Below are 22752 nucleotides of genomic sequence, written 5' to 3'. Positions count from 1 at the left end.
CAGTCCAACTGTCACATCCATACATGACCACAGGAAAAACCATAGCCTTGACTAGACGGACCTTTGTTGGCAAAGCAATGAATGTCTCTGCTTTTGAATATGCTATCTAGGTTGGTCATAACTTTCCTTCCAAGGAGTAAGCGTCTTTTAATTTCCTGGCTGCAGTCACCATCTGCAGTGATTTTGGAATCCTAAAAAAATAAAGTCTGACACTGTTTCCACTGTTTCCCCATCTATTTCCCATGAAGTGATGGGACCAGATGCCATGATCTTCGTTTTCTGAATGCTGAGCTTTAAGCCAACTTTTTCACTCTCCATTTTCACTTTCATCAAGAGGCTTTTTAGTTCCTGTTCACTTTCTGCCATAAGGGTGGTGTCATCTGCATATCTGAGGTTATTGATATTTCTCCCAGCAATCTTGATTCCAGCTTGTATAAATAAATATTCCCACCAAAAAAATTTTAAAGTTTATAATACACAATAAAGATCAAGAGAGTGGTTCAGTGGGTGAAGTAATCTCTCTTGAACTGTAGTGGGTGGTCCTAGGGCAGGGACCTGGAGAATCAAAAGAATTTAGGAAGGGAGGGGAGGAATAAGAACATTCTTCATAGATAGAACCATATGAGAAAAAACACACAGTGGAAAAATCTTGAATTGTGTTAACCTGTTTAATAGAAGCAGAGCTGTTTTTCAGTTGAGTCATGAAATAAAAAGTTAAGTTGAGGAAGTCCTTGAATTCTAGGCTAAATATTTAGCTTTTATCATAAAACCAGTGGGATAGCATTTCAAGGTTTTGAGAAGGAAGATTAAAGCAGTATTTTTTAGAAAATTCTGGAAAGCAGCAGGGTTGGAGACAGGCTCATCGGCATAATCACACTACAAAGTTGTATGTGTGATTGGACTGCAACTACAACCAAACATGGGTTTGAACGGCAAGAGTCCACTTAAGTGCAGATTTTTTTCAATAAATACATGTTATAGTACTACACAGTCCACGCAGTTGGCTGAATCTGTTAATGCAGAACCACGTTTTGAGAAGGCCAACTGTAAAATCATATATGGATTTTCATCTGCACAGGAATCAGCACCCCTACACCCTGTGTTGTTCAAGGGTCAATTATATATTTTAAAGTGAAATCAGAAAGAAAGCAAAATTATCAAAATAGAAGAAAAATAATAGATGCAACCTGCTTTGAGGGAGATTGTGTGTATGTGTGTGTGTGTCGCTAAGTCATGTCTGACTCTCTGCGACCCATGGACCGTAACCCACCAGGCCCCAGGCTCCTCTGTCCATGGAATTTTCCAGGCAAGAACACTGGAGTGGGTTGCCATTACCTTCTCCAGAGCGAAATGTTTGAAGAAATATATATACCAAAATGTTAATAGTAGCTATATTTCTATAATAGGAAGATAGTTTTTAGCAACTTTTCTTAATTTTTCACATGTCATTGTTGTTGTTAAACATGTACTACTTTTGAATTGGAAATGTAAATTAACCAGAATGTTAAAGTGTCGCAGCTCAAGGGTGTATGTTTTGGACAACCAGACTTATTTTAAGATATATGTCAGTTTACCAGGAAATTAGCCAGACTTTGAATATTTTCCATATCACATATGGGTATGCCGTATGAATGTGCTGACCTTAAAATGTTAAAAGGCCAGAGTATGTTCTTCATCCAGTTACTCCACATCCAGTTACTCTCCACATGAGAGACCTGTTTGGCAGCATCTCATGTATAATTTAAGCTGGATACCAAATGGCCTACTTATCACTCTGCATTCTCAGTACAAACATTTAATCAGCAAAGGGTTTTGAAACATCTAGCCTGTTTTCATTACTGGCAGCAGGAGGAGATTCTGTTGTTAAGCCACTGGAATTAGGTTAGGTTACTGTAACACACAGGAAGCAAAAGATAAGTAAATGAATTTAACCTGGTTTGGCAGACACACACAGGACCAGGTGGCCGATTTCTGTCTTCTAGAAATTTGATCATGTTGGTATGGATATGTCTCTGACAATTCTGTAAACCATTTACACTCAGTGGAGAAAAACCCAAACACTGAACAAGCAGCTAAACTATTTGAGGTTTTTTTTCTGCTAATAGCTTTTCTGGTGACCATTTTATCTGTTAGTTTTGCTTTCTGTTTTTCTGATTTCTAGGCAGTAGCAATGTTGGGGACACACTCCCCACTGGGCAGCTGTCCAACATTCCATGGCGCCGCGCAGGAGTAAAGTACACAAACAATGAAGCCTATTTTGATGTGGTTGAAGAAATAGATGCAATTATAGATAAATCAGGTAATTGTGTGCGTATTTTCTTATCGGGGAAAAACCATTCAGGTGACATAAGCTGAATAGAAAACTGATATCCCCTGGCAGTATCATTTACCGGAAAGACATTCGTTTTCAAATCTGTTTATTTTGCCCAGAGGTTACATACAATTTTCATAATTATGTTGAGAAATGCCAAACGTTTGTAAATCAGAGAGTAAGTCAGCTTACTTTAAGCCAATTACCGTATATTTATTTACCTTGCCATTCATCCAGCCTAATATGTGATGTGTATCTACTACGCACCACACCTTTTACAACCACATTGTGTGCAGTCCTTCTAGTAAAGGCCCCAGACTAAAGAACAGTACTGTATTAGAATCGTAGTATTTTACTAAAAATATCTAGTCCAGCTCTCACATGTTATGTGGGGGAGACTGAGACTTAGAAGAGTTAAATAATCTGTTAAAGGTCACATAGCTAGTTGGTATGTCAAAATGACTTACTGTGAATTACAGACACTATCTCTACAGGGAGTTTCATTCTTATTATAAAAATTCCATTGTATGGAACAGTTGCTCTACTGTTAAAGAATAATGGTTCCTACTTCTTAACATTTCATTAGAAACTTGGCTAATTTTATTTAAAATATTTGAACTTCGAAAAAAAATGTTCAAACCAACATTATTTACAGTTGCCAAAATGTGGAAGCAGCTTAAGTGTTCATCAACAGATAAATGGATAAAGAAGATGTGTATATATACACAATGGAAAATTACTCAGCATAAAAAAGAATGAAATTTTGCCATTTGCACAACATGGATGAACTTGAAGAACATTATGCTAAATGAAATAAGCCAGATAAAGAAAGATAAATACTATATATCACTTATATGTGGAATCTAAAAAAATACAACAAACGAATGAATTTAACAGAAAAAAAGCAGACTCACAGATACAGAGGACAGATTAGTGTTTACCAGCGTGGAGTGGGGCAATAAAGGGGTGGGAGAATGGGAGGTACAATCAGCTGGGGTAAGATAGGCTCACAAGTATCTGTAAAGCACAGGGAATATAGCCAATGTTTGTAATAACTAAATGGAAAATAACCTTTAAAAATTGAATAATTTTTTTTAATTTTAAAAATCAGTGGGAAAAAAGTATTTTAGCTTCACATCCAGCAGTCTTACGAGGCTAACTCTATAAAGATAAGGATGGGTTTCATTTTCCTTAGAATCATCATATTCCAACCAGAGATAGGAACAGGCCATGGCACTCAGTAAAGAAGTTGTCTGAACTGGTGTAATGGATCCTCTGTCCAATAACCTTTTAATAGATGTGCAAAGCTTCAGTATGTCTGACACCTGGGAGATATCTCCATTACTTCAGATATAGTGATAGCTCTAGTAAAGTAGAGCTATTTTACTAGAATACATGCATATTCCAGTGATACCTTTATTATTCCTTTAGGATCTACGGTCTTTGCAGAAATTCAGGGGGTCATTGATGCTTGCATTAAGCTCTCTGGAATGCCTGACCTTTCCCTTTCTTTCATGGTAAGTTTTTTTCTGTTTTGTAACTCCTTCATGCCTACTATATATGAAGTACTAAATGAAATGATAAATACTGATACATGTTTCTTTTAGATCGCAGTGGATTATGTAAGAAATATTCCTAGCACAGCTTCCAAAGACAGTAGCTTACATGATGAGCACTGCCTTTATGGATAGGCTGCGGAGAGGGCTTTGCCTCTGAGTATATTAGAAGTAGCTTAAATGTCTGGCTGGCTTCTGCAGATCTGTGGTGCAGCTTTTACTGAATTGTTATATGCTTTGTTGATGTGAAAAGGCATTGATCTTTCATCATTTTAGATTCAGCATGCTACACCACTGAGAACTACAAAGAGAACTGAGCTCTGAGGCTGTCTCTGCCTCTAACTTGCCCTGACCTTGAGCTTTCTTTGAACCTCAGTTTTTTCATCTCTGAAGTGGAAATGAAACCACTCACATTTTCTACCTCATGGGAATTACTGGAATTGAATTACTGAAATTCAAATAATAATGTATATAAAATATTTGTACACTTGAAAGCATTGTGAAACGATAAGACTGTGTTGATATGGTCATGATAATAAACTTACATGACTGCTTTATCTTAAGGAAGCATATTTCTCAGATCTCATAATATATCTGACTGGAGTTGTCCTATTCATTACACTTTATGAATATGGTTGTCTTCTCTTTTCCATGGCAGAATCCAAGGCTTCTGGATGATGTCAGCTTCCACCCCTGCATTCGGTTCAAGCGTTGGGAATCTGAAAGAGTTTTGTCATTTATTCCTCCAGATGGAAACTTCCGACTCATATCATACCGTGTCAGCTCACAAAAGTATGTTGTTGCATCAACCATAATCTTCTGTCATCTATCAGTGTGCTGTGTAGAACTCACTTTTTCCCTGTTTCATTCTAACAGTTGGTTACTTCAATTCACCATTGCTCCCTTTAGCCATCGCTCACCAGGAGACCCAGAACAAACTGGTGAAAATACATGTGGAAAATATAATTAGTATGGTTTGAATCTTAAGAGTATAGAGTAATAGTAAATATATACCTGAGAGCAAGCATTTGGGACTATGCATAACCTGGATGAAACCATGAACCCATGCCATAATCTTACTATGATCTGTGGACATTATGGCTGATAGAAGGACATAGACTTACCTGTAGCTCTCCAGGACATCCCTCAACTAACTGGCTTGAAGTCACTCTTCTCTGCACTGAGGTTTAAATGAATGATTTAGCATCCTGGGTTGTAGCTGGTTTGTCCCTTGAAAACATCAGAAAGTATTTGGACAACATCAAAACAGAACTTAAAAGCAGAGGAATTTTTTCTTGGCTCTTACCACAGAGAAACTGATATATTTAGTTTGTGTAATTCTAAATTATCTTTCTCTGGGATCTTAATTCATTTCTTGAAACCAGGACTGTTTGTGCCAATTGTTGATGCTGTAATTTTATATCTTGATTTGTATACTTACTGCTCAGAAATTGTATAATTTCTAGCACAGTGGTTCCACAACACTGTGCTATATTCAACTGCCCTGGCTCAGATACTGAACCTGCAGTTCTGCAGGTATTAGATATTGTATACTAGGGTTTTCGTGCCACCTCCAGAGCTCACACTATTAATTATATGTTTTTTGTGGTTGTGTCTTTCTTTCTCTTTTTAGTCTAGTGGCAATACCAGTGTATGTGAAACATAGCATCAGTTTCAAGGAGAACAGTTCTTGTGGTAGATTTGATATTACAATTGGACCAAAGCAGAACATGGGGAAAACTATTGAAGGAATCACAGTGACAGTTCACATGCCAAAAGTTGTGTTGAATATGAACCTGACACCAACACAAGGCAGCTATACATTTGATCCAGTTACCAAGGTACAGTCACCTAAAATCAGGAGTGAGCAAGTGTTTCTGCAATCCTCATTTTGTGATCTGGGCACATGGGAGGACAGAGGGAAGGGTCTAATATCTTGGTTGAAATTAAAGCTCTTAACAACCTAGAATGCAGACTGTGCTGTGCTCTGCCACAGGAGAGAATCCTGCATCTGCTGCTAAGTCGATGAACAGAAAAGTGAGACATTCCTTCTTCCTTGAGAGTCTGCCTTTTCTTATCCATTGATAATCCAGAGGTTCACTCACTCTTCAATGAGGAAGATGTAAAAACTTTTTAAAAAGAGAAAAGCATTATGTGCATATAATAATCTATTAATGGTTAATAGATATTACAACATATCAATTGTTAAGAAGTTAAGACCTTTCTCTTCCTTTTTAATTTTAAAGCATTATTTCATACTCTTCCACAGAGGATGCTCACTAGGAAAGTTGCCTTCTCACCCTCCATACATTTGCCTCTAGCAGAGGGAGTTCAGAGAAACTGTAAAAGATGATTTTTCTCTCTGCTTCCTGCTTGGGTAAAAGAATATGATTCTTTTCCTCAGTAGAGTCATTGAGCTGCATAGTAAGTGAAGTCTTTTTTTATTTAACTATAAAATCATTGAATGTTAAAGATCATCTAATCTAGTCCTAAGGAGTCAAAGAATCTCCCCAGAGACCACACAGGGCTGAGAAATTAAGCAGGAGCTCCAGATCCCTGGCCTTCACCCCAGCTTCAACCATAACAGCTTTACTTTCTCATCTGTTACTGAGCTTCCTCACTCAGTAACTTCAAATAAGTATTTCATTTGAACAAAGGGTTCCATCACTAAAAGTTTAAAAGCACTAATTTAGGCCCATCTTCTCATTTTACAGAAAACTAAACTTAAGCCCAGAGAGAAACAGTAAAGATGGCATAGTGGAAAGGGTGTTTGATACCAGATAGCCTTAGGTTCAAATCCCAGCCTTTCCTCTAAGTGACCTTCAGCAACGCATCTGACTCTAGCTTTAGTTTCTTTGTTAAAATTAGACAGAGTTTTACATCATAGACTTCTGAGACAGCGTGTGAATAGTGCTGAGCAGAGTATTATATCCAAAAGTAGATGCTCAGCAAATGCACCTACTTCTTTTTTCACTCTCCATTCAGAGTCACAGAACTAACTAGTGGTAAAACTCAGTGGAAATCCCAGGTCTCTTATTCCAAGACACTGTGCTTTATTTTGTACAGAAGCTTATTGTCTTTGAACATTTGTCTTTAATAAATAGTTCCAAAAAATAAATAGTTCAGAATGTTTTTTGTTTTTTTCCTTTTTAAGGTACTAACGTGGGATGTGGGGAAAATCACTCCACAAAAGCTCCCCAGTCTTAAAGGACTGGTAAATTTACAGTCTGGGGCACCCAAGCCAGAAGAGAATCCAAGCCTCAACATACAGTTCAAGATCCAACAGCTTGCTATTTCAGGTAAGGAGAAATCTGATGTGTGTAAGGGTAACTGAGTTTTGCTGAGGTCAGCTGCTAGGAGCTTAGAAGAGTAACTGACATCCCGTCTCTACAAAGAGCAACAACTCCAGTATGCCTCTCACTCTCCTTGATTTATGAGAGTGATTTTGGAGAGCACCTTATTTCATATAGCTTCCCTTCACCCCTACCCTCATTCAAGCACAAAGAAAGAAATCATTTATACTCAGAGTAGAATTATCCTTAAAAGACATTGCTTGTCCATATGGGAATCTGAACTAAAATCATACCCTCCTAGTACTTGAATCTGTGAATGCTAGAAGGAACATTGCTTCCAGATCTTGAAACGGACACTGGCTAATGTCAGATTTACTGTATAGTAAATTGTTTCGTAAGCAAATATTGTATTGGTTGATGTGACCAGGATTGTAATTTGTGCCTTTCCTTCCATGTTCTTTTTGACACAGGCTTAAAAGTAAACCGCTTGGACATGTACGGGGAGAAATATAAGCCATTTAAAGGAGTCAAATACGTCACAAAAGCTGGAAAGTTCCAAGTGAGGACATGAGAAGAGGCCAGAATTCCTGAAGATGTATTTGTTTTCCAGGTGTCATCACAGTGTATTACTATTAGGTACCAATTGGGTGGGAATACATATTCTAGTTAGAGCATTTGTGTCAAGCCACACACTGCTAACAAAGTTGCTTAGTTATCGATGTAGGGTTCTTAAGGAACTTTAAGCTAAGGAAACTTCTGAATGACTTAGCTTATTTGTACCTTGCCACTTAGGAAAATTTTAGAGGTGATTTCCTCCATAGGAAGGCACCAGCTAGAGGCTGCACATTTTAACAGTCAAGGCAGAAGTCTACAGTGATAACCTCTCCCCTAAAACAAGTGAACTGGTCTCAGCCAGCAGACGCTGTCTTAGTCTGAAATGTGATGTATCAAGTGGAGCGGAATGTCATATTCGATCGTAGCCATCCCCAATCATCTGTCCCAACAGAGGAATAATTCCTCCCACCCAAGAAGTTTACAAAGAACTGCCTCTTCAAGTGTTTGCCTTATTCAGCTTTTCACTTGTGCCATTAAGCAAGCACTGTAGCAAAAGCCACTCCACATGGCCCTGGCAGGGAGCACTGCTGCTCCGTGCTCCATTCTCACTGTACTTGGTATTGTATTTTTTATAAATGAGATTTTTATGTAAAGCTGATTTTGGTTTATGGGGACCTTGCTGCAGTAAGTACAAGCTCAGTTTTGTGCCACTTAGTTCATCTGTTAGCACAGTAGAAGTCATTTGTATCAAAGGGGCAAATGCTTTAAGGTAATAAAAGGGAACACTACTTCTACTTCTGCTTTTAGGAAGTTATTGCAAGCACAAGCATTGGAGATTTTGAACAAACTAACGTAGTAAAAGAGAAACTTAAGTGAACCTTTGCTGTCTTCATGTTTTATAAAGCTTGTCTAATACGACTTATAACCAATTAGCCTAAAGCCCTCATGCCCTAGTTCAGATAAAGGAAGAAAATGTGCCTGCCTCAATACTGTCAAATTATTATTTTTTTAATCTTTTATCTTTTTTTCTTCCTGTTCTTAATGGTTTCAATTTGCCTACATTCTTTGCTTTCAGGGGGACTCCCTTTGCATAGTGCTACCCAAGGCTATAGTCAAAAGATTCCTCTCTGAAACTATTGTTGAAACTGTCACTGGAGTACTTAAATATCTCTACTCTACTGACCAAGTAGGTGAAAGTACATATAAAATGAGGCAGAAACAAAATCCTCAGTAACACTCATAAACCTGTATTGATCTTTATGGTTGGCAAGTCAGCCCACAGTTATCATTTAACTTGGCTGACTTGGAAGTCCTTGCCCACTTATTTTGGTTCATTAGACGTGAAGAATAGAGAAAGTTAAGATCTAAGTGCTTGCTCTTGCTATTAGTTTTCTCCCTGTAACTCCATTCGTTTTGTTCTTCTCAACTTATAATTCCCTTTCCCATATGCTAACAATAGCCCTTACACTCACCCCATTCTTGTCAAGGGCTGGTGGTTGGTGCTGATGCAGGGAGCCCACTGCACAGCAGCGTTCTCTGCCTGCCTATGGCACCAAGCCTGCCTTTCATCTAATATGAAACATCACGTTTTGCAATTTCTAGGACAACCAGTATCAGCTTGGCAGCTAAAATTAAGATCTTGCCAAATGTGTATTCCCTTTGCATAAGGTTGGTTACCCAGTTCAGTTGCTTTTCATTTTTAATGTCTTCCTTTTCAGAGTTCATACCTCAAAAGAGCGATCGGTACATTTGCTTTTCTTTCTGCAGAATCCCTCATCTCAACCATCCATATATGGACTAATTTTCTTTCTCTGCTACCCTCCCATATCCCAGCAGATTGTATGCCAAGAGTCCCTTGCCTCTAGTAATGTCTGCTAAAACTTCCAAGGAGACTGTTTCCTTTTGCAATTAAATTATTGTATTTATTAATTTGATGGAATCCAGTAAGTCCTTTCTCTAGCTCTGGCTACACTGTCAATAAAAAGATGAAAACAACAAGTTGATTTTTTTAGCTTGACTGTTAATTGAGCATTCTCAGATGGGCATGCCTCAGTGTTCAAGCAGGCTGAAAATGAAAGTCCCTCCGTCGTGTCTGACTCTTTGCAACCCCATGGTATACAGTCCATGGAATTCTCCAGGCCCATGGAATTGATCCAGGCCCAGGGATCAAACCCAGGTCTCCCACATTGCAGGCGGATTCTTTAGCAGCTGAGCTGTGATCCCATTTTACTCGGCATCATCACACAAGGTGTGAAGGTTGCAGCAGAACACTTCCAAATGCTCCTCTCTTGACTGATTATGTTAATAGCCCTGTATCTAAGATTCACCCTTCTAGCCACAGACTGAACAAGAAGTGATGGAGCTCCTCTCCCTACCACCACCTGCTGATGACTAAGATCCATGAATACTTAATCGTAATGAAGTATTTTTCAAGCATAGAATTCCAGATAGACTCTTGTTCTAACTTCTTAAGGGAGTATAACCCAAAAGCTTATTTTCTGCATAAAGGAGTCACCATCATTTTATTCAAAGGGAGTTCATGTGATGAGTTTTCCTTAAGTGCCACTGTAGAAGAATCCATGGAAGATAGCGATCCTGTAGTCCTTTGAGTCATCTGACTTGAGAATAATGATAATGCAGGAAGAAGGCCGCACCAGTGAACATATGGTGAGTAGCAAAAATGAGGCCATGACTACTGTTTCCAGATACTGCTGAGCTAATTCAGTAGCCTTGGGCATTTCCCTGTGAGTTGAATACCCAGAATCTGCCTCCCCTAGTCGGCAGCTTTTCTAAGTTAAAGCAGTGATAAATGTAGTCAGCAGTACTCTCCCTCTTTAGTGATATTTAGATCTAAAAAGTCAATCAAAAATACTGATGTCCCAGCTCCACCTTAAGAACCTGTTCCTACTCTTTGAGCTTCCTCAGGAAGAGGAAAGCTATCTCTGCCTCACAGCCCTGTTTGGATCCCTGGACTTTGGACTATGACATGTAGACTCGCAATATTCCTGCACATGTAACAGCTTTAGCTTCTTAGGGGATAGTGATGGCCTCCTCGGAGAGCTGGACTCTTCTAAGACAGACTCCGTCAACCAGGGGATGGTCTGTACCATCTGCCTGCTTTCCTCTTACTGTTGCTGCTGCTGCTGCTGCTAGGTCACTTCAGTCGTGTCCGACTCTGTGCGACCCCATAGACGGCATCTCACCAGGCTCCCCCATCCCTGGGATTCTCCAGGCAAGAACACAAGTGGGTTGCCATTCCCTTCTCCAATGCGTGAAAGTGAAAAGTGAAAGTGAAGTCACTCAGTCATGTCCAACTCTTCTCGACCCCATGGACTGCAGCCTACCAGGCTCTTCTGTCCATGGGATTTTCCAGGCAAGAGTACTGGAGTGGGGTGCCATTGCCTTCTCCGCCTCTTACTGTTAGCCTTTGTCAGTTCTGCTCCTTCTAGTGTATAATCCCCAGAGTTGTCCTTTATTACACAGAACTTGTGAAGTAAATGTATTACCACTGGTTTCTACTTCTTCCAGTACAATACTGGGTTAAATAAAAATCTTTAGTTTCTTCATTTTTGAGGATTAGCTTCACTTGCTGTTCTTCAGAATAAAACTGAAGCCTGATCTAAAAGTTCTTGCTGAAACTAAGCCTGTGTGCCACAACTGTGAGAGCCCATGCCCTAGTGCACTAGCCACAACCACTGAAGCCTGCGCACTCCAGAGCCTGTGCTCCCCAGCAAGAGAAGGACCGCAGTGGCCTGCTCACCGCAACCAGAGAAAACCCTCGTGCAGCAACGAAGACCCAGCGCAGCCAAAAGATAAATCGATTGGTTTTAAGTTCTTGCTGAAATAACGTACCCATCATTTAAAGCTTTATACAAATGTACTTTATTGTTTTAAACAGAAGAGGCAGAAAATATTTGCATATAACAAATCCTAGCTTATAAATGTAGTTTTTCAGTGGTGATATCTCTAATCAGCATTCAGGGATTTTTTTGTTTGTTTGTTTGTGTCACTGTGTCTTGAGCACTGATATTAGAGAAAAGCACATTGGCGTAAAGTGTAAACCAGCGTCTCAACACTGGAAGAACTTGGAGAGCAAACATGATTTTTCTTACTTCCTCTAAGTAGTCTTAGTAAAACAAAAGGTGATCTTTGGCATAGATTCATACTTTAAAGGCATTAATATTGCATTTATATCAGTTAAGCAACTATACAAAGATGCTGAGGGCCTTGAAAATCATCAGTTAAAAGGTAATAGAGGAAGCCTGAGTGTACAGTACCAACTTAAGACAAGTTTTACACATTCGATGTTAGGACCTAACACACATTTGAGGTGGGGAGACATTCAGGCAAGGGTCTTACTCCTTTACTCATCCAGTTCTGGCTTTGGGAAGAAATACAGTTTCATGTGCTGGGGAATGCTTAGACAGCAGTGAAAAGTACAGGAAAGGAAAAGCTCCCTTCTCTCACTTTGCTAATAGGAACCTTACGGTGATAATTAAATATTATACCTATTACTCCCTTGAACAGCTGTACTTGGGAGGGAGGGGAGGTTGCCAGGGACTTGGTTGGTGTTGGCTGAGGGAGGTAGGAATTTCTGAGGACTGTTTCCCATTGACTCATCCCCCAGAGTGCCAGAATTCCAGTCTGCAAGTACCACCTCCCTTAGGTAGGAAGCGTCCTTCAGACAGGATTGCCTTTGCATTAAACACTGCTGGGGGCAAGCACCAATTCTCAGGACTGAATTTCAAAAGGATAAAAAGGATCTTCCAAAGTTACAAAACAAACATTTATCTTTAAAATCTTGTCTAGGAAGGGTTTGAGGGAAGAATACAAAAGCCAGGACAGGAAACATGATTCGGTTAAAAATAAAATGCAGCATTTCAGCTCAGAAAGAACAGTAAGAGCTAAGAATGAATGAATAAGGCCTCAGCGTAGACCTCTGCAGGCAGTGACAAAGCGTGGAGTGGCCCCGCCAGGAGGGTGGGCAGAGCCACGCCCCGGCTACTCTGCCTCTCCAGTGGCAGAGAGCACCAGGGCACACAGTGTGTTCTGGGGATGCTGCCTTGGCGGGCCAAGGCAGGGTGTGGGACGGAAAGGTTCCCTAGCACAGACACTGCTCTGGGGTGAGGTAAAGACAGAACCACATGATACAGTGATTTCCTCCTGACAAAGTGAAATTTGGCTGTGTACTGTGGGAAACTAGAAGGATTGAACTAGGGAAAGGAAGGAAGTGAGTTCAGGCCCCACAAGCTGGGGCTCCCCAGAGGCCACCTTCCCCTGCCGCAGTGAAGCTCACATCTGAAAAAGACCCAGGAAGCACAGCCAGGAGAGGCAGGCAGGGTCAGCAGCAACATGGAAAGCCCAAAATGTTGGAGGCACAGTGATTTCCTTAACTGACTTGCCTGGGCCCTGGGTCTTGGGAGCCTAGTGGAAAAAATGAGGGGGTGGAGGCGGAAAGGGAGCTGTCCTCTAGGGAACAAGGGCAGAGCAGGGTGTCAGGCTAGTGTTCACTCTTGGATTTTGAGCTTATGTGAAGTCCATGGGCTAGAAACCCAGTCTGCCTATTGGGATAGAGTGTGCATAAGTAAAGCCGTGTTTGAGAATACAGGCCTTATACGGAGACACATTTCAGTGTCCATAACAAGAGTATAAATGTTTTCTAATTTGTATGTCAGGCCAGGATGGTGGCTTTCAACCCCCCAGCAATCTTGGGTGGCTCCTGGGACCACATCATTTTCGTTCTGTGCAGCAGGGGCTTGTTTCTGTGTTAGCCAGGTTCAACCAGGTGTCTACTGGTACCAGGGAGTCTTTCTAACCCAGCGCAGAGTAAACCCAGCATCTGTTCGAATTTTGATTGAAGCTGCTTCTGCTTCTCGAACAGTCTCCTTCACAGACTGCATGAGGTTCTGGGCATTGTGAACCAGCATCTCTGTGGCCTGCAAGGAAAGAGGAGCTCTCCATTACTCAGAGTCCCTGATGGAGCCCTGCCTCTGAAACAGGCTTAAGCCAGGAACGGAATGCGGTTTACCCTACCTGCGCCTGGCGTCACTGGTGGTTTATAGCTGGATCGCCAAAAAGAACCCCAAACTGGACCATCGCTGATTGTGGACTGCACTCTCAGATGGCATCTAGTGTACACTCCTTTGCCGATGTTTGAACAAGCCCCTGCCTTGGGCTCCCCCTCTGCCTAGAATGCTCTTCCCTCAGGTATCCCAATGGCTCACTTCTCACCTCCTTCAGATCTCTCTGCCCAGTTATCACCTTATTGAGGCTTTTCCTGCTCACCTAATTTTAAGTCACAAACCACCTTCCCAACTCCCAGTGTGCCTCACCCTCGAGTTCTGTCTTCATTTTTCTCTACAGAACTTGTCATCGCTAGCGGATAAACTATATGTTTTATCTAGGTGGTTCATCTGATGTTTTATCTAATTTTATCTAAAATTTAACATGAGGGAAGCAATTTTGTCAGTTTTGTTCTCTACTGTATTTTAGTGTTATGTCAGTGCCTGTCACACGAGGCATTTCATATATATTTAATGAATGAATGAAAAAGTAATCAAGTAAACCAACCACCTTATAAATCCATGAAAATCTAAGTAAGTCTTCTAAACATAAAAAATACAGGACTGAGATCACATTAGTAACTTATCAATCTACTAACCCAGTAGTTTTTTTAATTCTGATATGTTTTTGAGCTATAGATCCTTTGTGAGATTAATGAAGGCTGTGGATTCTCCCCAGAAAAAAAAGCTCAGATGCACAAAATTTGTGAATGTGATATCAGAGGGTTTATGGGCTCTGAGAGGCATAACTATGGACTAGAAGTCCCAATCAGTTAATCTTTTCACTTGGTCAATAAAGAGGCTGAGGCCCAGAAAGATTCAGAGACTTGCCAGCCAAACTCACACAGCAGTCAGGATGAGGCCTCCAATTTCTACCTTGCAGTCCTGTGTCTCTTCCGTTCTACCACATTGTCAGTTTCTTTTTCTACTAGAATAACGGAACATAGTAGACACTCCCAAGATACATTTTTGTTGGTTAACTGATTAAATGATAAGGTTGGAAATTCTTGAGTCTTCCCCTTCCTTCCTTGTCTTTTCTATTTCCTTTCCTTGGGGCAGAAGAGATCACCTGACAGGAAATAGCCGAGTGCCCAAACCCTGCCTAGAATACACGGAAGTTACAGGTGAAGATCCAGTTTGCGTGGTTTAGGGGACGAGAGGGTTAAGGTGAGAGCTAGTGAACTAAAACATGGTAGTTAAGGCAGCACTGTTGACCCCAAGAGAAGTAGCCTCCTTGCCTCCTCTCAAGTGCTCCTTCCCTGTCTCCTGGCCCAGACTTCTCCAAGGAGAGGGACTGTGTCTTTTGTTAACTCCTCTACATAGCACGTTATGCAGTGCCGCATACATATTCCAATGTATGATAAGCCTTGTCTGGGCAGTTCAACAAAAGATGTGCTATCTTCCATAAGAAGAAATTGGAAGTCTGGCTCACAGCACAGCCTATTGGAGGGAGTTTAGGAGAAGAAGAGGTGTTCAAATGATGGCTTTCTGAAAGACCTGAGCCACATTTCCAGGAGGCAGGGAAGAGAACAAACTGGGATTGCCAAAATACATACAAGAAACACTTTAAGCAAACATTCCCACCATATTTATTTCAATATCTGTCAAAAAAAACAAAAGAGAAGCACCTCCTTTGAGATTTCATTTCCACCTCACCACAGGCCTAACCACCTCATGCCCCTGAAAAGTCAGTGCTGTTCATCCTCCCTGAGGTACTTATAATCCAGAGGGCAAGGAAGCAGGAATTCTCCAGCCGAAAAGGTCCAGTGGGCAGGACTGAACACACCCTAGAGGCCTCTAAAGAGCCAAGCCTATTCCAGGGAGAAAAAGAACTGAGTGGAGTCCTAACTGCTGCTGATTCACTCAACCTCCCTAACCCTCAATTTCTCATTTGTAAAATGACAGAAGTTGCACAAGAGCTTTTCACTTTCCTTTCCAAATTTCTGATGCATCTCTCCAACACAGATGCCCTTTTGAGAGAGCTGAAGACTCCATACCATGTACTGAATACTCATTCCTCAAGGCTGAATTAAATCACCCTAAAGGGGCACAGAAGCTGCTGGTGAGAAATCAGAAGCAGCAGGTACGTACCTGCTCGGACTCCTCGTCGCTTATGTTGGTCCGACCCAGCATGGTGGCCTTCACCGTGGACAGGATTTTGAGCTGGGTGCTTATGGTTGGGATTCGCTCGCATACCTAAAAAAGAAAACTCAATTGAGTATGTTTCTATGTTTTTCTTGCCTGCAAGCTCCTTGAGGGCGAGACTTATCCACCTCTTACTCTCAGTGGCTGGCATGCAGAAGGCATTCAATATATCAGCAGCAGAATTCCATTTGTTTTCCCCCTAGAATCAGTCTAGTCTCTTTGTCCAAAAATGGAAGCATTAAAATTCTTTCATTTGATTCAGAAATAAACTTTTCCAACTCTGTCTTTCCCAAACTCACATGCATATTTCCCCTTTCTGCTATTTCTTTCATGAGGTGCCTCTTCCTCCTTGCTCACCCGGATTTCTCTCTCCTGCTTTTCTCCCTACCCCTGCCACTGCCCTCCTCCCCCCCTCCCCCAACACACACACACATACACACCCTTTTCCTGAGTACCTGTAAAAGGTTGGTTCTAATCCGCTTATCTGTGCACTGCTTGGCAACCTCCTTGGCCAACCGAGTCACCTCATCTGAGGCCTTGGCGATGTCCTTGGCACACTGAATCAGTGCCCGCTTGGTGCCGCTGCCCCCTCTGACCAGTCGAGACATCTCAGCCATCAACAGAGCCATGCGCTTGGCTGCTGCAATGATGTCATTGCCCTGGAGAGACGCGAGACACAGAGTGAGCTCAGCCCATACTCTGGCCAAGTTAGGGAGCGAAGTAGAAGCAGAGAAGAGGGGAGGGAGCCTGCTGCTCTAGCAGCCCTCTGGGAGGTGAGAAGAGAATACACAGGCTATTCTTGAGTGAAACGGACAGCAGAGGAGAAGTAAAGAGAAGAGTAAGCCAGGGCACTCACCCTAGCATTCAGTGAGAGTGAGAGAGACAGAGAGAGATCACTGGACCGAAAAAAGGAGGACTTGGATATTAATCTGAAAGGGCAACATGTGAGCCCCAGGCATAGCACTAAACAAGCACATCAGCATCTCCAGGTTAATCATGTCAATAAAATGGGAGTGGGCCCAAGGAATGGGTTAAACAGGCATTTTCCTCTCTGTGGGGGGAAAGCAGTACAGTTGGCCTGAAGGGAAAAATACAGATGAGCCTTTCCAGATGCTGAAATCATCCTCTTCAACCTGACCCTTCTTACAAATAGCGGCCAAGGATTGCCGCTGCTGAACTAGAATTTAAACCAAGTAACTATTATTAGCCTTGGTGAAAAAAAATTTTTTCTGACCTAAACAGCTCCTTCCCTCTGTCTACTGCCTCTTGTTTGTACTGTCAGCCTAAAGGAACATGTTATTTTCATTCTTCATGTTTAAAAAGACCAAAAATCAATTCTTCAGTCCCCTCAGCTAAGTGGCTTCAATTAAAGAAACTTTCAGCTAAGAGGATGCTGGGGGAGGCTTTGGGAAAATAAAAATCATGTGTCAAGCTGTAACTGGAACTCCGGCAACTAATAGCAGCTTATCTTAGATTTGGCATTTTGGTTCATTATAACCCTCATGGGTCATAATGTACAAGTAATTTACTTTATGCCTTCAAAAGGCTCATCTTTTGGCTGATAGCAAGCAAAAATAATAAATGCAGTGTTCAAAACTACCTAAAAGGCCAGGCCCTCTGCATTTCTCCCCTCATGCTTTCCAGTTTCTAGACAATGCAGTGAGGCATACACAAACCATGCCACGGCAGGGTGCTCTGTGAGAGGCATCCACAGGCACCAGGAAGTGGCTGATTATTTACACGAGGGGGTGCGTAACCTCCCAGGCAGTCGTCGAGGCCAGAGAGAACACAGTTTGGGAAGAACTCATGAGAACAGGAGTATATTAGACAAGGTTGGCTAGGCCCACCTCTTCCACTGCAGACCTGGGATCATTCCAGGATTTCATGACCTTGGTTAGAGGATAGTGTTGTGCCAGGGTTAGTTATTTATCACCCATCACTCCTCAAAACCTTTCTTCTTGCAACATGCCACCTTCAAAGGGGAAAATGTAATGATCCCCATCCTCTACTCCCTAAGGCCAGAGCTCTGTTGGTTCCTGTCCTGCAGCCTTGAGCCCTCTCTCTTCCCCACTCCCACACCCTGGCCCACTGAAACCCCTGATCAAGCAGTCAGTGAAGCTCCCTTCCCTGTGGGTACCCCTTAAGGCCAGCATCTGCCACGCAGCCAAGTGCAGGACAGCAAGCAGTCCTCCCCAGAAACCCTGCCATGTAAAGCTGCTTCTCACCCTGATCAACTCTGCCGGAGCCATCAGTGAGAGGTCAGCGGAGAGGAGCTGGGGATGGGGGGCAGGCAAAGCCCAATGATCAGGCCGGATGACCTCTTAATGGTCTATAGTGGTTCCTGACCTGAAAGTCATTGAGAGACGCATCCACAGCTTCCCAAGGGATTTAAGGTTCCAATGTCGGCCACAAGGTCAATAAGAAAAGGAATCCTTTCAAAAAGTGACCCTATCTCTCTCTAACCCCTAAACATGAATGCAATCCAATTAATCTGGCATTCGCAGACCTATGAAACTTGTGAAGCCAGTCCTAACAACAAGGTGCAAACAGACAGACGCCCACCCGGCCCAGACTCACAGGACCCGCACAGATCATGAGTGATGCAATGTGTCAAGGCTGCACATGGCCGGATGCATAGGGAGCAGCCCCACTGGGGGGCGCTCATCAGTACCTTACTAGACCACTTGGTAGCTTCCCGATGCAATGACTGAGCCGCGGCCAGAATGGGCTGGTTGACCGGCTGATTGGATGGCATTAACAGCAGCTCAGGTTCGTAATCGTCTTCCATGTCAGGGGGGACAGGGAACCCAACAGCATCAGCCGCCTCTGCCTCAGCTACAACACTTATACCCACCTTAGCGGCTGGGTTACCCGGCTTGGTCGATGGCAGGAAGGATGAGAAACAGGGACAGTGTTAGTAAGAGCAGTAGGGCTTGGGAAACTGAGCTTCAGCTGATTTAGTAACCCAAGCTCGCCTAGGATGGGAAAGAAAATGGATTCCCTCCAGGAGTCCGATGAGCCAAGCTCTGCAGAAAGGGAATTCTCAGCCTCCAGCACCAATCTGCTCATAGCAAGGGAAAGAGGCTTGCTTACTCCAGTAGCAAAGGTTTCCAGAGACATATTTATACAAAGAAAGAAAGTGGCATTCCTTTTTAATACACTTACTACCAAAGAGTAATTCTCGGGTCAGAACATTTTTGAGAAGCCAAACAAACAATCAATAGTAGCTTATTAACTTTAAAAGGAATTCAGAGGGGAAAAGTAAATGCGGCCACACAAGTTGCTTTGAACAGAACAAAGTGAAAACCTGCTGACTCATATGGACACTGTTCTACAGTTTCCTGGACACAGAAGGTATCTTGGGTCAGCTCTACCAGACACAAAATTTTTTTTTCTTGCTGGGGTTAAGAGTCCCAGAATCTAAAATAATAAACTGGAAGCAACAGATATCAAATCAGGAAAGAGGAAAGGAAAACACAACGCTGAGTGAAGCGGGCTTATCAAATACCCCATAGTCACCCAGCTAGAAGTAGCCTCGAGAAGACACCTCATCTAGCATCCACCTTAGGGAAAACATACTTCAGAGCAGTTGTCCCTATCTGAGGTCCTCAGAGACAACGCTTCACAATCTCACTTTGCATCCATCACTAGAACTGCCTCCTCAAGCTACTCTTTGGGTACAACCTAAATCTCTCCAATTGCACTCAGCCCAAACTCAGTTTACACAGTCCACAGATAATTAATGCATGGCCTTGTCAACTGACCAAGGCTGAGTTCAGAGGAGCTCTAAGTTGATGCCCATGAGAGAATGGGACCTGTGTGTGTTGGGGGAGACAATTAATTTAATACCAGGGATGGGATTCTGAAAGCCCAGGGAGGAAGCAGGGAGATCAGATGCTAAAAATAGGTTGAGGGGGAAAGAAAATGAAAGGAACTGCCCCCAGTGAAGCCAAACCACTGATATAAAGAATGGCAAAAAAAAAGAATGACAAACACGGGTTCTTTATATCAAACATCTCAGGGTATGTAATCTCAGATTACAAACATCTCTAACCAAGAGAAAGTAAGAGTTTGTGTCAAATTTAATTTGAGGTTGCTACAACTCCTAAAAATCTTAATCCGCACAGGAAGCCTGCCTCCAAAAAATGACTAATAACTTGGAGGACTCAGCGCCAACATGTGGTGTAGGTACCTTCTAAATCCTTTCACCTAAACTGTCTCAACCAGGACTCATCCCCATTCCTTAGAGGTAAGGCCAGCCCACTCCTGGGTGGGGTTCAGAGTCCCAGAGTGTACAAAGACAGACTGATAGAAACAAACACACCCCACTCCTCACCTCCCTAAACACACATGGTTCAAGTAACTACTGACTTCACACAGCTTGAAGTCAGCAACCCCCAGAGGCAAACCAGCAGACACAGTCAGATTTAAGGACTTCTGGTGACAAATGGCAGAGTGGGGTAAACATCTAGGCCAGTGCTGTCCACCCCTCAAGGTTTATGTTTATCTTTACAATTCATGTATATTTTGTGTTCCTATGAACAATGTACTTGGGTTTATTGTAATGAAATTTAAATTTTCTTTAGGAAACTCCCTGGCGATCCAGTGGTTAGGACATAGTGCTTTCACTGTTGGGGACTGGGTTCGATTCCTGGTCAGGGAACTAAGAGCTCACAGGCCATGAGGTATGGCCAAATAAATAAATTTTCTTTAAAATCTTTACGTAAAACCAACCTTCACTGTCACCCCCACTCAACTCCCCCACATGCACTGGGACTCTGCTAACGGTCCCAGGGGTATGCATGCCCCTGTTGGAGAGATATGATTGTAAGTAAGTCCACAGGTCAAGACCAACACCAGCAAGGTCACCATTCCTTCTGTGAAGCTGGACTCACAGCTAACAGTTCAGAAAAATACAGAGTTAAAAAAACCAAGGGCAAATTCCCAGCCTGAAAAAAACCCAAGATCAGATGCATGTGCGGAAGGTCCCTTGGGAACTACATTCAATACAAGAGCTTGAGATGACGGAGAGTGTAAAAAGAAAAGAGGAAAATAGATGTTGGGAATAAAGATGTAGGGTCATAGTAGAAACACAACTGACTTAAAACTAACAAATAAATTTAACTCTTATCTAGAAATGTTACCACTCACTTTTCATCATTTAGAGCCAAATAGGGGCTTCCCAAGTGACTCAGTGGTAAAGAATCCACCTGCTAATGCAGGAGACACAAGAGACACAGACTTGATCCCTGGGTGGAGAAGATCCCCTGGAAGAGAAAATAGCAACCCACTCCAGTATTCTCGCCTGGAAAATTGAAAGGGCAGAGGAGCCTGGCAAGCTACAGTCCATGGGACTGCAAAGAGTCAGACACAACCGATATGCACGCAGGCAAAAGTTATTCATGGGGCATGACTGCTATAGCATCCAAATGTTCACCAACCACCTTAACATTTACACTTCCAGATCTGTTGGAGTTAGCCTGAAGCTGTCTTGAATTGAAGGGTAAGATGATTCTGATAACAGGACAAAGGACAAAGCTTTTAAGATACCAAATATCTGCTTCTATGAGAAAAGAGAAGGAAAATGAAAATATTTCATATAGCTATAGCAGAGCCCACAGAAGACTGTGCCATGTTTAGAGTGTGGATAATTACCAAGAGAGCATCTAAAAACATTCAGTGACCCCAAGAAAGAAGAGAAAGTTCTTAGAGACTAAATGTCCACCATCAGGGGAGCTGATACTCCAGAGGAAAGAGGAAAGGAACCTTCGTCTCAAACCACAGGTGTCCTAGCTCTCACTTGAGCTGCTAGAAGGAGAAACCATCAAGTACCAGAAACATCTCACTAAATCACAAGAAAGAAGAGGATCCTGCTCCTGGCAGCAACACAAACCAAAGCAGAGAGAGGGTGATTTTCCAAAAAGACTTCCTGGGCTGTGTGTCGGCTCTTCATCCTTTCTCAACAAGAAGAGCGTCACTACTTACCTTGCTGGACCACTTGCGAGCTTCATCGTGGAGCTGCCTGGCAGCCATCATCATTGGCTGGTTAATCACCTCCCCGGCTTTCTGCTCAGGGAATTCTTCATCCTTCTCCTCCGGTGGTGGGGGCCTGGGTGGAGGGACCTCACCCTCAGGCAGAGGTGGTTTGGGAGGAGCAAGCTCATCTGTCAGCTAAGAAAGAATTGCTAGGTTATAAGTAAAGTCCTAGGAACTACCCCACTAGAATCCTTTCCTTTCCTCTAAAAAGCATCCCCAGCATATACCCTGAGAAAACCATAATTGAAAAAGACACATGTTCCCCAATGTTCACTGCAGCACTATTTACAAATAGCTGGTTCATAGAAGCAACTTAGGTGTCCATCGACAGATGAATGGATAAAGAAGCTGTGGTACATACACAATGGAATATTACTCAGCCATAAAAAAGAACACATTTGAGTCAGTTCTAACGAGGTGGATGAACCCAGAGCATTATCATACAGAGTGAAGTAAATCAGAAAGAGAAAAACAAATATCATATATTAACACATATATATGGAATCTAGGAAGACAGTAATGAAGAACCTCTTTGCAAGGCAGCGGTGGAGATGCAGACACAGAGAACAGACTGTGGACCCTGGGAGGTCGGGACGTGTGGACACGGGATGAATGGAGAGAGTTGCATGGAAATATACACACTACCATATGTAAAGTGGATAGCCATGGAAATTTGCTGTATGCCTCAGGGAACTGAAACTGGGGCTGTGACAACCTAGAGGGGTGGGATGGGGTGGGAGGTAGGAAGGAAGTTCAAGATGGAGGGGATATATGTATACCTATGGCTTATTCAT

At 42.4% G+C, this 22752-nt stretch overlaps 2 protein-coding genes across 8 annotated transcripts in view; one reads left to right on the top strand and one right to left on the bottom strand.

Annotated features, from left to right (window-relative positions):
* The window catches only part of AP3M1 (adaptor-related protein complex 3, mu 1 subunit), a 21667-nt gene extending 11952 nt beyond the window's left edge, over positions 1–9715 (top strand). For all 4 annotated transcript variants that reach the window (XM_010852356.1, XM_010852355.1, XM_010852353.1 and 1 more), the window contains exons 4-9: positions 2162–2299; positions 3743–3828; positions 4526–4659; positions 5501–5708; positions 7022–7166; positions 7631–9715. In XM_010852356.1, the coding sequence (XP_010850658.1) occupies positions 2162–2299; positions 3743–3828; positions 4526–4659; positions 5501–5708; positions 7022–7166; positions 7631–7731 (812 nt within the window). In that variant the 3' untranslated portion in view covers positions 7732–9715. The remainder of the gene's footprint in view (positions 1–2161; positions 2300–3742; positions 3829–4525; positions 4660–5500; positions 5709–7021; positions 7167–7630) is intronic.
* Positions 9716–11573: 1858 nt separating this feature from the next.
* VCL (vinculin) overlaps positions 11574–22752 on the bottom strand; it is a 113281-nt gene continuing 102102 nt past the window's right edge. For 2 of the 4 annotated variants that reach the window (XM_010852347.1, XM_010852348.1), the window contains exons 18-22: positions 21908–22093; positions 18594–18797; positions 16378–16581; positions 15869–15973; positions 11574–13651 (exon numbers count right to left, since the gene is read on the bottom strand). In XM_010852347.1, the coding sequence (XP_010850649.1) occupies positions 13505–13651; positions 15869–15973; positions 16378–16581; positions 18594–18797; positions 21908–22093 (846 nt within the window). In that variant the 3' untranslated portion in view covers positions 11574–13504. The remainder of the gene's footprint in view (positions 13652–15868; positions 15974–16377; positions 16582–18593; positions 18798–21907; positions 22094–22752) is intronic. The other 2 variants (XM_010852349.1, XM_010852350.1) reach the window with 1 other exon arrangement.

Source organism: Bison bison, unplaced genomic scaffold (genome assembly GCF_000754665.1).
Source record: "Bison bison bison isolate TAMUID 2011002044 unplaced genomic scaffold, Bison_UMD1.0 scf7180017864309, whole genome shotgun sequence".
In the NCBI taxonomy this organism is placed as follows: Eukaryota; Metazoa; Chordata; class Mammalia; order Artiodactyla; family Bovidae; genus Bison; species Bison bison.
Note: the sequence above shows the minus strand (reverse complement) of the source record. Positions and strands in the feature narration are given on the sequence as shown.